The sequence below is a fragment of the Aotus nancymaae genome, unplaced genomic scaffold (assembly GCF_030222135.1).
Source record: "Aotus nancymaae isolate 86718 unplaced genomic scaffold, 86718_ANA_hifiasm-v0.15.2.pri h1tg000053l, whole genome shotgun sequence".
Lineage (NCBI taxonomy): Eukaryota > Metazoa > Chordata > Mammalia > Primates > Aotidae > Aotus > Aotus nancymaae.
Genome location: NW_026988467.1, coordinates 30,316,238 through 30,330,587, shown reverse-complemented (window position 1 = coordinate 30,330,587; position 14,350 = coordinate 30,316,238). Strand labels below are relative to the sequence as shown.

At 43.8% G+C, this 14,350-nt stretch overlaps 1 protein-coding gene across 1 annotated transcript in view; it reads left to right on the top strand.

Moving 5' to 3' along the window:
* Positions 1-14,350, top strand: part of CSMD2 (CUB and Sushi multiple domains 2) — a 616,469-nt gene that overhangs the window by 297,452 nt on the left and 304,667 nt on the right. Inside the window, exon 6 of the mRNA XM_064363669.1 lies at positions 3,665-3,777. Coding sequence (XP_064219739.1) covers positions 3,665-3,777 — 113 coding nt within the window. The remainder of the gene's footprint in view (positions 1-3,664; positions 3,778-14,350) is intronic.

Here is a 14,350-nt window from a genome sequence, read left to right as displayed (position 1 = left end):
AAATTCTGGGTTGAAAGTTCTTTTCTTTAAGGATGTTGAATATTGGCCCCCACTCTTTTCTGGCTTGTAGGGTTTCTGCTGAGAGATCTGCTGTAAGTCTGATAGGCTTCCCTTTGTGGGTAACCTGATCTTTCTCTCTGGCTGCTCTTAGTATTTTCTCCTTCATTTCAACCCTAGTGAATCTGACGATTATGTGCCTTGGGGTTGGTCTTCTTGAGGAATATCTTTGTGGTGTTCTCTGTATTACCTGGAGTTGAATATTGTCCTGCCTTACTAGGTTGGGAAAGTTTTCCTGAATAATATCCTGAAGAGTATTTTCCAACTTGGATTCATTCTCTTCATCACATTCAGGTACACCTATCAAACGTAGATTAGGTCTTTTCACATAGTCCCATATTTCTTGGAGACTTTGCTCATTCCTTTTTATCCTTTTTTCTCTAATCTTGACTTCTCATTTTATTTCATTAAGTTGGTCTTCGACCTCTGTTATCCTTTCTTCTGCTTGATCAATTCAACTGTTAAAACTTGTGCATACTTCGCAAAGTTCTCGTGTTGTGTTTTTCAGCTCCATTAATTCACTTATATTCCTCTCTAAATTGTCTATTCTCGTTAGCATTCCGTCAAACCTTTTTTCAAAGTTCTCAGTTTCTTTGCATTGGGTTAGAACAAGTTCTTTTAATTCACAGAAGTTTCTTATCATCCACCTTCTGAAGCCTATTTCTGTTAATAGAATGCACTCGTTCTCCATAGGCCTTGTTCCGTTGCTGATGAGGAAATGTGATCCCCTGTAGAGGGAGAGGCATTCTGATTTTGGGTATTCTCAGCCTTTTTACGCTGGTTTCTTCCCATCATTGTAAATTTATCCACCTGTCGTCTTTGTGATTACCGACTTTCAAATTAGATCTTTGAGTGGACGTCCAACTTGTTGATTCCCAGCGCCGAAATCTGAGCAATCCACTGCACCGGCCAAAACGGCGGTGTTAAGATTGATGGTACTTTTCTGCCCGGGAATCTCTAGTCTAGCTCCCTTCTTGAGTCCGTCCTTCAATCAGCTGAATAGGCGACTCTGTCTTCCGACAGCTCCAAACAACATCGGCCAAAAGGGGACCCAGTCTCGCTCACTCTGCACCAAGAACTGCCGCGCTCAGGAGCTGGCAAAACTGCCACGCTGGCCACAAGAGTCATGCTGGTGACCCGTGGGGCTCCTCTGCTGGGAATCTCCTGGTCCATGAGCAATAAAAATTCGTCTGAAAGTGTGGCGTCCTCTCGTTTTCTGCACTTTCACTGAGAGCTACAATCCTGAGCTGCTAGTGATCCGCCATCTTGGATCTCTCTCCCTCCACTGGAGAGGTTTGAGTGAGGCATGACATCATCTCAATGGCAGAGTCTGATGTGACCATTCTGCCATGTAAGCCCCCAAATTCTTTGATAGATGATAAGAAAACACTCAACTGCCCTCAACTGCCCAACAGTTATGTCCAGGGAGGCAGGAGCAGAACAGAGTAAAGATACATTGGCAACACAGGGCCCTGAGAGCTTAAGCCTTGGAAATTAACAATTAACAGGATTTCTAGGAGTGGGTAAAGATGTCGGAGAAATGGGAGGTAGAAGATACCCCTTAGGGCTTCTCCTGATCTCACAGGCCAGGGAAGTCTCACTGACTTCCTGCTACAATTTTGATCATTAATCTCATCCTGCTCTTGAGACATCAGCACCCTCCCCTCATTCCATTTTGCAATAAAGAGCTTTTGGTCCTGAATTATTCAGGTAAATTCTCCCTACTTCTACTTCCCTTATATAAATAGCCTCCAAGCTTTGTCATTGAGATAGAATTGAATTTGGCCTGGAGCAAAAAAAAGACCCATAATACGTTTGTGGCTTCTTAGAAAACTTAAATGACTCAGTCTGTAATAAACTGTTTTAAATGGGATCTGGTGAAATACAGTAATTGGTTTTTATAATAGTTTTTACCATAGCAATATGGGTTATATTCCTGAAGTTTGGTGTGTGTCAGCATTTTCATTATAGTAAGAATTCGGTTTTGCAGTCTGTGAAGCTCCTTGGTTAGTTCTTTTGTTTAATGCATATTTATGAAGACGAAGACCCACTATGCTGGATCTCTTCCATGTTCACCTCCAGATCCTCTCCCTTGCCTTCTCCTTGCTCCATGCCTGAGGAAACTTACCGATGGGCTGTGTCAGTATGCCCTCTTGCTCTCTGGCTTCCAGTTGGGCTAGATCAACAGGAGAATCAGTAGGAGCTTGGAGGAAGAGAAGGAGGAGAGTGACTTCTGGATATTTATTTCTTGCCTCCTCTTGATGAGCTTTTCACAAACTGACTATAGCCCCAGATTGTGAAATAGAAAATCTGGGTTCTATATGATGTCTTCTTGCATCCAACTCCCTGTTTAGAGATAACTATTTTCTCTCTGCTTCAGGATTGGGAGTGGTAACAAGTCCCCCAATTGCCAGCCCCAGGATACTGCCCCTCCCTGGTGGTTCCCCCATAGTCAGCCCTCACCTTTAGAGTTCCAAGAGTTTGATGAATGACTATTTCACATAGGCCATAAGGACCTATGTGAAAGAATATAGAGAAAGGATATAAGGACCTTTGCAAAAGAGTCATTCATCAAACTCCTGGGACTTTTCTCATATGACTGTGCCACCTGTTTTCTGCTGGAATGCTGACATGCCTACTTTGTGTCCAGTATTGTGTTAGGTCCTGGAAATTGAGATGAAGAATGGAACAGCAGCTGCCATTACTAACAGCTTGTTATGGCCAGGGACTATGCTTAGATCTTTGTTGTGTATTATCTCATTTAATCCTTGCAATCTTTTGAGGGAGGGGTTATTATTATCCCCATCTTATAGATAAGCTCACTGAGTCTCAGAGGGTTTCTGTAGTTTTCATAAGACCACACAACTGATCCCTCCAGAGTTCAAGTTTCTTCACCACTAGTCCACATTGCCCCCTTTGAGGAGTTATCTTAAGGAAACCACACACTTCTATAATTTGAACAAAATGTGGCATCACAGAGGAAGACAAGGGAAAATTATATTTATTGAGCTAATATGTACCAGATACAGACCTCGATTCTTTGTGCATAAGATTTCTTATTTATTTCCACAAACTCTTAGGGCTGGTATTACTCCCATTCTTAGAAAGGTTAACAGGGCCAAGGTCACAGTGGTGAGACCTAGATAAGAACCGAAATCTGTGATTCAAAGCCAAGGAGAGTAGGGCATGCTTTATTGCAGATATGATACTTAAGAGGCTTCCCAAAGTCATTTTGGGGGACGTGGATGGACAGGAGAAAGGGTTACAGATGAATATATTCCAAGCAGAAAAGGCAAAGAACTAGAAAAAGGAAAAAGGATGGAATGCTCAGGGGATTTAAGCAGGGAGTGCTGTGGTCTGAAGGATCAGCTGCCTCCTCTCAGCAGCTGAGGGAAACCCAGCAGTGCGATGAGGTCCTCGAGGAGCCATCTCAAGCTGCTCAGGCCTAGGGTACTGGAGGGGGTCTGGGGCAACAGCGCCTTCCCTTCCTGCTCCAGGGCTGGGCTGAGGCCCTAGCATTCAAGGGAAGTAGGGGAACTCCTGAATGCTCATACCCTTGTACCACCCAGCTCTGGTCCCTGACCCCATCTGCTTCCTGTCCCCACAGGTTCACCGGAGCCAGCCTCCCAGCCCCCGTTATCAGCAGCAAGAACTGGCTGCGACTACACTTCACGTCGGATGGCAACCACCGGCAGCGTGGCTTCAGCGCCCAATACCAAGGTAGGCAGGTGCCAGGACTGTCAGACTTCCTCAGCGGGCAGCAGAGATGACACTGGGAGGACTCATTGCCTCCCCATATTGGGTCCAGTGTGGCTCCAGGCATCCTCACTTTCTTTGTTTCTATTTGCAGAAAAGAGGTGTGCACATTTGCATCTCTGCATCTGCCCTTGTCTTTTGCCCCATGGCATGATATTTCCCAAATTATGTAGCTGGAGCTGCCCCTCACAGGCTAGGCTAATCATAACAGTTAATACCAGGTGCTTGCTAAGAGCCAGGCAAAGTGCTAGGCACTTGACAAGTACCATCTCATTTAATCCTCATCATTACCCTGCAAAGGAAATGCAATCATCACCTCATCTTATGGACAAGGAAGCTAAGGCTCAGAGAGGTTAAGCCAATTTCCCAAGACCATCTGAACTCCTGCCTTTTAACTCCAGAGCCCACCCTCTTAACCACCAGCCTTTAGCCAACCTCTGCAGCCTACATTTCTACTCTTTTTCATTTTATCTAGAACATGAATATATTCCCAACATAGGCAAAATCACTTTAGGGAACATGATAGCTTTGATGCTCAAATCTGTGAAGAACTGTCTAGTGGCAACAGATCAGACCAGGAAAGGCAGGAGGAGATTGCAGCTAAGCAGATTTCTGCTGCAGTAATGAAGAATTTCCTAACCCAAGAACCGCCTGTAAAAAGGCGTGGGTTAACCCAGAAGCAAGGAGCTGTCTGTAACTGTAGGAGATCCAAAAATCCAGCTGATAGAGGGGAGCAGATGAGCACATTCCTTTTTGACATTGACTTTATTCGAAGTACTCAAAATGTATAGAGATAAACACCAAGGGTTGGTCTTATAACATGCTCATTAAGCCTTTAACTATTACCACTCTCAAATTGTTATTGGTTTTAATAGAACAGACAGCAAACTTATATCGTGCACCTATTAAGTATAAGGACCTATGAGAATGAAGCCCTGGACTCCAAGGCCCAATGCCTGCTGGCCTACCCTCAAGGTAGCATAGGGCAGAGTAGAGCCCCCTCCACAAGGGCCCCTGGGGCCAGGCTTTCTGGCTGGAAACTGGGAATAATGCAGCCCTGGAGGAAGAAGTGTTACTTTCAAAATCTGAACCTTTTAGGAACAACCTAATTTACTTAGCCTTGGGTGGTGTACAAATTTGAAATATCTAGGAAGTAAACAAGAAGCAAGCTTGGATCAGTAGCTTAACAAAGCCTTACCCTGAGAGCTTTCTTGGAGACATTTTACCACCGCTGAGGTTGGGTCTTTGTTTGAGTGGAACAGCTGTCTGTATCTTTCTGCTGTGTTTTTCAAAAGACAAAAGCAGAGATGAATGTTATAATTTTATCTGATTAAGTAAGTGCTGGGTGTTTCTAATATTTCAAATTACTGAGGGCCCATTTGTCAGTGGTTAAGGTTAACGTGGTTATTTTTTTTTTTTTTTTGAGACAGAGTCTCGCTCTATCACCAGGCTGGAGTGCAGTGGCACAATCCCAGCTCACTGCAACTTCCATTTTGTGGTTTCAAGCAATTCTCCTGCCTTAGCCTCCCGAGTAGCTGGGGCTACAGGCATGCACCACCACGCTCGGCTAATTTTTTGTATTTTTAGTAGAGACAGGGTTTCACTATATTGGCCAGGATGGTCTCGATCTCTTGACCTCGTGATACACCTGCCTTGGCCTCCCAAAGTGCTGGGATTACAGGCGTGTGCCACCATGCCCAGCCAAGGTTAAGGTTTGATGTCAGCAATGGGCAACAAGAACCCAAGCCAGGCAGTCTCCAGATCACATGTTGATTGCACACCCATGCACACCAGGCCCTGTCTAGGCACTGTATGTGCATTGCCTCACTCAGTACTCCCCACAGGGCAGTGATACATTTGTTTTTATTTCTGTTTTTTCGCCCCGGCTGACGAAGCCGGGGCTCAGAGAAGTTGTGTAACTAGCCCAAGATCACACAGCCTGTGAGTATTAAAGCTCTAATTCATTCACAAGCCCCTGTGAGTATTTGCAGAATTACAGGGCCTCCTCTTATGGTGCTTTGGGTGTCTTTCCTTTTCTGTTAACCAGTAGCTTTTAAACTTTGTTTTGTTCATTTCACTCCACTGTAAAAAAAAAAAAAAAAAAAAAAAAAAGTCACAACCCAGTATAAGCATACATCTGTAGAACTAAAAGGAAAATATGACCAAGTGGTATTTACTATGTACAATGTACTCTGAAAATGTCATTTTTATTTTTAAATGCTAGTTGCAGCCTCTAAATTAATTTTACAAGTCTGAAGCAGGGAGCAACTCACAATCTAAAAAGCCCTGTTTTAGTTTCAAACTTCTCGAAAGCAGACCCTGTCCTCTGATCTCTCTATCATCCTTAGCACAGCCCAGAACAAAGTTTCACATGTTAGTGTGTGCCAGTGTATAAAGAGGACTTGCTAGATTTTAGGCACTTGACATTTATTACTTTGTTCAATCCTAACAGCAACTGTGTGAAGGAGATACTATTATTAGTCCCATTTTACAGATGAGGAAAGAGAGTCATAGAGAGGGTAACTAGCTGGCTCAGGTCTCATTAATAGTATGTAGGAGCCAGGATTTGAAGCCCAGCAGTGTTAATTTGGGTCTGGCATGCTAAATTATTGTGATTCTGTTAATAAATGATTCTTCCTTGAAACCTGCTTTTTCTAGTGATTTCCAAACTGTGGCTGCATAGTGCAAGGATTTGCAATGATTATTTTGTAACTCCACTGGTGACTCTGTAAAGCAAGGTTTCTCAGCATCAGCACTATTGACACTGTGGGCTTGATAACTCTTTGTTTTCAGGAAGTATTCTGTGTGTTGCAGGATGTTTAGCAGCACGCTTGGCCTCTGCCCATTAGATGCTAAATGCAGTGCAGGAGGAGGGAGCCACAGGGACCAGCAGCCAATAGCAACCCCTCCCACGTGCACAGTCATGATAACCAAAAAAGCCTCTAGACATTGCCTAATGTCCCTGTGTGCCTAGCACCTCCAGTTAACAACTACTACTCTAAAGGAATAAAAACTCTGGAGCCACTAAAGACCAAGCTAAGCTTTCTTATTGCAAAGACATCCCAAAACAGCAGCAGAAATAAATTTCAGTCAGGGGTCCAGTGGGAGGCAGAAGGAATACTACACGGCTTTAATGGTAGAGGGTTTAGTGAAGGCACAAGGTACAGACTTACTTATGAGGTTAAAGGAGCCCACAAGAGATGGTGAGGCCCCTGGGGACTAAGCAGCAGGTGACCTACACCACCACTAGGTGTGCAGAGGGACCAGGGTAAAAGACAGTAATAGCTGGAGCCATGGAATAGAGATCTGCCCCTTGACAGACCTGGAAAGCTATTTCCCACCCACAGTGCAGAAGGAGGGGATCAGGAGATCAGTAGCTTGACCTGTCTCTCTTCTCTCCCTCCCATCTGCTGTGCTTCCCATCTGCCAACCCAACAGGAAACCAGGAGCAAGGGAACAGAGGCCCTGCTCTGTCCTGCTCTGTGCCCTAGGATGCTGGCTGGCATTACCACCAGACCCCCTTGCTCTCTAGCAGTCCACAGAGGTTCAGCTTCCTGGGGCACAGAACAAGGCAGAGAGGTTTGAAGAATGGACCTAGAAGGGCAGGGGAAGAATCATTGGCATTGGATTGGTTTCACCCACAATCAGCTTTGTGGCACTAGAGCCTTAAGTGATTTATGACACTTCAGAGCTAGTGATTACCAACTTCTAATGGTATTGACAGATATTTCTCCCCAGGTAAACAAAAAATAAAAATAAAAGATAACCTACATCATAGCACATTCTATTATTGTCTCAGTTGAATCAGAATTTAAGATGTTTGTGACTAGACACAATTTTAACTAATACCACAGAGTATCAGAAGGTCTGAGTTCCAGTCGGGTTCTGCCTCAGACCAGTTATCAGAAGGTAGGCAACTGTGTTCAATTTAACAAGCATTTTGGGGTGACATTACTATGTGACAGCAAAAAAGATGAACATGACTAGGCCAATCTCTACTCTCAAGAACAGGTTAAAGAGAGGCACAGACATAAATCTATAACTTCTGTACACCATGATAAGAGCTGTAATTGAGGCCTGATTAAGAGTTCCAGGGCTAGAGATAAAAGGGCAATTAGTCTTGCCAGAAGGATTTAAGGAAAGCCAAAAAGAGGCAGTGACTTAAGTGTGGGTCTCAGAAAGATGCCAGACAGATGATGGGAGGATGTGTTCCAGGTCAAGCAAGGCAAGAAAACATGAAACTACCAAGTCTAATGAACCACAGCTACTTCCATGCATCTAAAGCAGCGGTCGCAGACCAAATCCAGCCCTCCATCTGCCTTTGTATGGCCCTCCATCAAAGAATGGGTTTTACATTTTTTGAGATGGAGTCTTGCTCTGTTGCCAGGCTGGAGTGCAGTGGCGCAATCTCGGCTCGCTGCAACCTCCTGGGTTCAAGTGATTCATCTGCCTCAGCCTCCCGAGTAGCTGGGACCACAGGCACGTGCCACCATGCCAGGCTATTTTTTTGTATTTTGAGTAGAGACGGGGTTTCACCATGTTGGCCAGGATGGTCTCGATCTCTTGAGCTCATGATCTGCCCGCTTCGGCCTCCCAAAGTGCTGGGATTACAGGCGTGAGCCACTGCGCCCGGCCAGTTTTACATTTTTAAACAGTTGAAGAAAAGAAATTGAAAAAAATAATATTTCATGACACATGAAAATTGCATGAAATTCACATTTCAGTGTCCATAAAGGTTTATTGAAACACAGCTACGCTCATTCATTTACACCTGGTCTGTGGCTGCTTTAGCGCTGCCAGGGCAGAGCTGAGCAGTTTATGACTGAGACAAGTGGCCCACAGGCCTAATATATTTACTACCAGGCCCTTTACAGAAATACTTTGCCAACCTAGAGGCAAGTCTGCCACCTAGAGAAAAGCAAGCAGGAGAGGCAGCGAGTGCTGAGGCTGAAAAGTATGGTAGTGGTCAAGTTGTGAAAGCCTCAGTAGAGTTGGGCTTGATCCAATGAGTCATAGACGAGAAATGATCAGAAGTTGTTCATAAAAGTGGAGACATGATCACATTTTCATTTTAGGAAGATCTTTGCCCTAGAATCCAAATAGAGAAAATGGTTAAGAGTCTTGGGGAACTGGTAACAAGGGCCAGAGTTGAAACAGGAGTGAAGATGAAAAGGAAGAGACAGACCAAACAGATATTTCTGGTAAACTCCACTCTGGATTTATGACTAGTTAGATTTGGTAGGAGTGGGAGGAGATGGGGGTGAAGGAGATGAAGGAGTCAGGGATGAATCTAGCTTAAGTAGGTTTAAAAAATGGTATTAACAAAGTTGATCTGGGGCAGAGACAGATGGGGGATGAATTTTGCTTGGGACACGTTGATTCTGGGTAATGTTGGTATGTCAGGGATTGGGAGACTATCTAGTGGGCAGTTGACTATTCTGTGGGTCTGGGTAGCTCATTGAAGTAGGGTCTAGGCTAGAGATAATGATGTGGAAAGTTCAAGCCAAAGTAGAGGCTGAGGCCACCACTCCCCTCCCCATGTATAACATGAGAGGATGGAGCCAAAAGAGTGGTTTTCAAAGTGGGTTCCTTGGAGACTAACAGGTCCTCCAGCATGGTTTGATAGGGGCTGAGTGGGTCAGACTTCAGGTTTCCACCCCTGCTTCAACCTGAGCAGTTTCTCTTTGAAGTATTTTATGTAGTGGGTATTTACCTAAGAGTATGTTAAAATGGTAAGTTCCCATAGCTAAAGTGTTTGGCAACCACAGGACTTTAAAAGTTCTTTAAGGTTTTTTTCAGTTCTGGTAGACCTATTGAGGTTGTGTAATTCAATCTGTCTGCCTCCAGGCCAGGAATATTTCAAGTCTATGGAAATGATGGTGGGAAGAGCCTTCCTTAATGCACTCAATGGCTGCTAATCACAACTGGTGAGGGGCTTCCCTGGAAGGGGGCAGCACCCTCATTATTTCCCTCTTCATCTGTAAAGAGGGGCTCTTATTAACCTCGCAGGGCTATTGGAAATGAAAGAAGATCCTAGTATAAAATACCTGGCACTTGGTAGGTTCTGAGGAAATGGAACCCTCAGTCCTCATACTCATCAGTCACTTTGACTTGCTAGTTAATTGGTGAAACCCTTGCACAGTGAGAAAGAGCTGGTGCCTCTGGCTCTTCCTTAGATACCTGTTCTTTGCCTAGGACTCTGACCTAATGATCATCTCGCCCCTCCCTTCAGTCAAATCCCAGCCTGTCTCTCCTATACCTGTCACTGCCTCTCTTGCCAAGTCAACCCTGCTGACTAAGAGATGGAAGATACTCCACAGTGAAAACCATTGGCTCCTCCACCTTCTAGAAGTCCTGCACTGAGTTTCAATTGTATACAGAATAAACGTTTTCATTTGAAAACATTTACATTTACTGAGATGGTTAGCACTTTTTATAGTAACAAGCTAAAGCTTCTGTTTCCATTGAACATGTTGGGTTCTTGCTGGTGACTTATCTTCAGTCTCAGCCCAGAATGAAAGGGCTTCAGGCATTCTGTGGTCCATGCTCTGACTCTTTTGTCTTATTCTTCTTGGCCTGCTGATATGTCAGACTTTTCAGCCTCATTTCCAGGTTCTGCACCTCCAATGGTCTCAGCAAAAATTGTAGGCTTGTTGCTACTTGACTTAGGAGCCTAGGGTCCACAAAGCTGAGTTTGTGAGTTCAGTCCAGAGTGAGCCTGTTATTGATGCATGAACACAAAATATGGTGCCCATGACCTCACCAGGTTTCAAGTGTAACCCACTCCTTTTGCCAGGAAATGAATTTAAAGCACATATTCTTATAACAGTTAGTCATTCAGTCAGTCACTCACTCATCAAACTGTTATTGGGAAACTTCTGTGTGCCTGACTCAGTGTCATCACAGAATGTAGACGCACAAGCACACAGGACAACAGCTAAAAGAACAGTACCTGACTTTGCAGTGCAATGGAGTCTCAACAGAGGTCTGAAGGAAGTCTTGAGGAGGGCATTGACCTCTACCTGAGAGATATATAGACAGCCATAAGGAGGCAATAACATTTGAGCATGGCTGTGGCTACCTATGAATAAGAAGTAACCAGGCAGAGAAGGGGAAGAAAGAATGCTGCAGATAGAGAAAACAGCATCACTTAGGCCGCATAGGCTACCAAAATCAATAACCCGTCTATATGATTCCTTAAACATCTCTCTTTCCTCTAGTCATCGTCTCCAGCTGAATTCACCAAAGTTAGTGAATAACCCCATATGGCTTATTAATAATGGCAAAGCACTAATTCTGGGAACTAGAACATGCTACTCCCAACACTGCTTTCTATCTATCATGCCAGATCCTTCTCTTCTTTAGGAATTCCAGTGGTCCCAGTTTTGCTGTGGTTAACTGAGAAGCCACAGAAGCAGCATCCAACAAAGCACTTTTTACAACCTTAGTTGAGTTGGTGGCTATTTTTCTACCATATTCAAAAAATGTCTGAACATAATCAGCTTCTGGGGAGCTTTGCATAATTTTCTCAACTGTCAGTGAGTGATCCTTCAACACCTGAATTCTTAGCAATAGCCATTGCCAGAATTTTGAGTGTTCTTTTAATTATTTCTGTACCAAATTTTTGCTCTTCATTAGCTGGAGCAGTGAATCTAAAGATGAAATGTACCAAGGCGAAGTGCCCAAATGATATCTTTTTCAACAGTAACTCCTGTAGCATTCAGTGTATCCTACTCCATTTTTTTCATTCTCTTCCACATAATTTTCCCCATCAATCTTCAGCACAGCTACTGCATCCAAAATTTTGCCAGATGTTCTTCTAGTTTTCCTTTTTCATAGATACTAATAGTAATATTTAACTGCTTAATTATTTCTTGCATATTTTTCTCAATTTGAGTCTTGTCACCTTTTCCTTTCAAGAACATGGGATCATCTTTGGTCACAACGGCTGTTTCAACATTTTCTAAGTCATGAAACTGATCATCTCGAAGCTTTAGGGTCAAACTCTCTTTTCCAAACACCATCCCACCATAGCAATAGCTCTGTTTGATCTTTCTATGTCACCAACGCCTGGAGCTTCGATTATTGTAGCTCAAATGCCAATTTTTATCCTATTTTAGATGATCGTACTGAGAGCATCTTCAGCAATTATGACCAAAGACTTACAGTGGGCATTGACAGTTTGAAGGGTGAGTACAATTGACTGCTCACTGGAAATCCCAAGTATCCTAGAATTCTCCTTTCTGGACTTGTGATACGTTATTCAAGTAGGGGGAGATGTAATCTTGGTCAATCTCTGTGCCTTTCATGTGTAATCATTCAGTATTTTTCTATCCTTTACTGTGATGACACCCTTCCAACCTTTGTGATTACATCAGAAAAGATGTTGCTGCTTTCTTTGTCTCCATTTGCAGACATTGTGTAAATTGAGAAATCTCTTCAGGAGTTGTTACAGGTTTAGGCTGCTTCTTAAGTTTGGTAATTACAGTATTGACACACAACATCACACCTTTCCTGGTTTCCACTGGATTAACACCTTTGCTAATCTCCACTAAGCCTTCCATGGTGATGGAGCATGCCAGTACAGTAGCAGTAGTAGTGCCACCCAAGCGTCTTCATTTGTGTGTTGGCAACATCCTGATCAAATCTGGTGCCAATATTTATCTTGTAAGTCAATTGACCTGCAACAGACATATCATCTTTTGTTACTTTAAGGCTTCCCTATCTCTGTTCGGGAATCACTGTTCTTCCCTTTGGCTTCATAGTAATGGCTACAGCACCTGCTAGAAGGTCTATACCTTGAAGCATTAGGCCTCAAGCATGTGCACTGAATTTTCCATCTTTGGGATAATTCCGGGTGAGATAAGGAACCAGTGTGCCAAACCCTGGCTCCACCTGGCAAAGGGCTGTGGGTAATGAAAGCATTTCTGCAGGGTAGGTGGCTAGACGATGAGGCAGCCCTCAGCGACAAGGGAGGGGCAGAATGCAGGATGTACACCCAACAGTTTTTCTAGTAGGAAAAAGGCAAGGTCAGATTTCAGTTTTTGAAAGATCACTCTCTGCAACTTTTTAAATGCTGGGCTAGAGGGGATGAATCTGCAAAGAAAATTCTAGCAAAAGAGGATGAGTACAGTTAAGAGTGTCTTAGAACATTGAAAGAAGGATATACATTGGAGAAATTGTCTAAGACTGAGCAAATTGGATTTGGTGAAGGAGTAGTGGAGGGAAAGAAAAAAGATGGTTCAACTATCAAGACTGCCAAATGGCAGGGCAAGGGTAATGATCAAGGTTAGTGGAGAGTCTCACCCTTGTTGAGTGAAGTCTGAATCCATTGAGAAGAAAAGAAGATGCAGATTCCCTCCACTTCTTGAATCCCAGAGCCTTGGAGACAGGTTAGGCCTCCCTTTGCTCTTTCCTCCCCTAACAGGTCCTTGTCTCCTGCTAGCTCAGTCCAATAACTCATGCCACAGACTAGAGGGGCATTTGTATTGCCAGATTCTTCTAGCTAAATGTGTACCATGCGTCCCGCTAACTTTACAACAGCGGGGAAATGTCTTGTAATTAACCAGAATATAAAGGATGAATGGAGCAGCCCGGCAGTCTCCTGTAGTCATTATCATTCGGAGGAGATGAATGTACCTAGTAAGATTTCCATCAACCAGTTACAGCCAGCACTCTTCCCTTGGGAGTCCTGACTTTGTTCACATACAGTGAAAAACGTGTACAGTATATGTGTATGAGGTGTAGGACTTGTCTTTTGTATGTAATATTTGGATCCATGTGTTTACACGTGCATGAATATGTACTTGTGAGTGTGCTTGTTATAGGCAGAAATGTGCATGTATGCATGGGTAAGTGCACAGTAGAGAAGCAGCCTAGTGAATATTAAGCATACCATCAGGGAATATGCATTCAATTGTAACCAGACCATGAAGTCAGCCCCAAACTCCATTTTACCTCTACTGCATTGATAGTTACGGAATCTTCTTTTTATAGACAAGTGGTTCAGGGTAATCTCATTGAGACAAGGCTAGTGGGTGGTCCATGAAAAAAATCCATGTATAAGCAACATGAACGAGTATATCCAGAAATTCTCTAGGTTCTATTTTGTCCATTTTCTTGTTTTGACCTTTTTTTCTGTCTGGATCTGCCAGTAGTACACTCTGGAGTTCTGGAGACCCGCCCTTGTTCTCTGGCCCTTCGCAAGCTGGCCTCTCCCAGTCTATTGAGTTAGCTCTTCAGTGAGCTTATTTCATGGCTGATTCTCCATGGTACTCCACATTCCACGATCACTGATCACCCCACTCACCTGGGCAGACTGTTAAAAAAACAAGATGGGTATATATAATTCAGGGTGTGACTGTTTCCCTGGGGTTGCTCAAAAACTGGGACCTCAGCATCTGGAGGTGGTGTCTTAATGCTAATATTCCTGGTGATGTGGGCCTTGCCTAAAGCTTACCCCTCAGTGAATGAACTGACGTGACCTGTCAATCAGCTCCCATATGGTGTGTGCCAACTGTAGGTTCCACCACCCCAG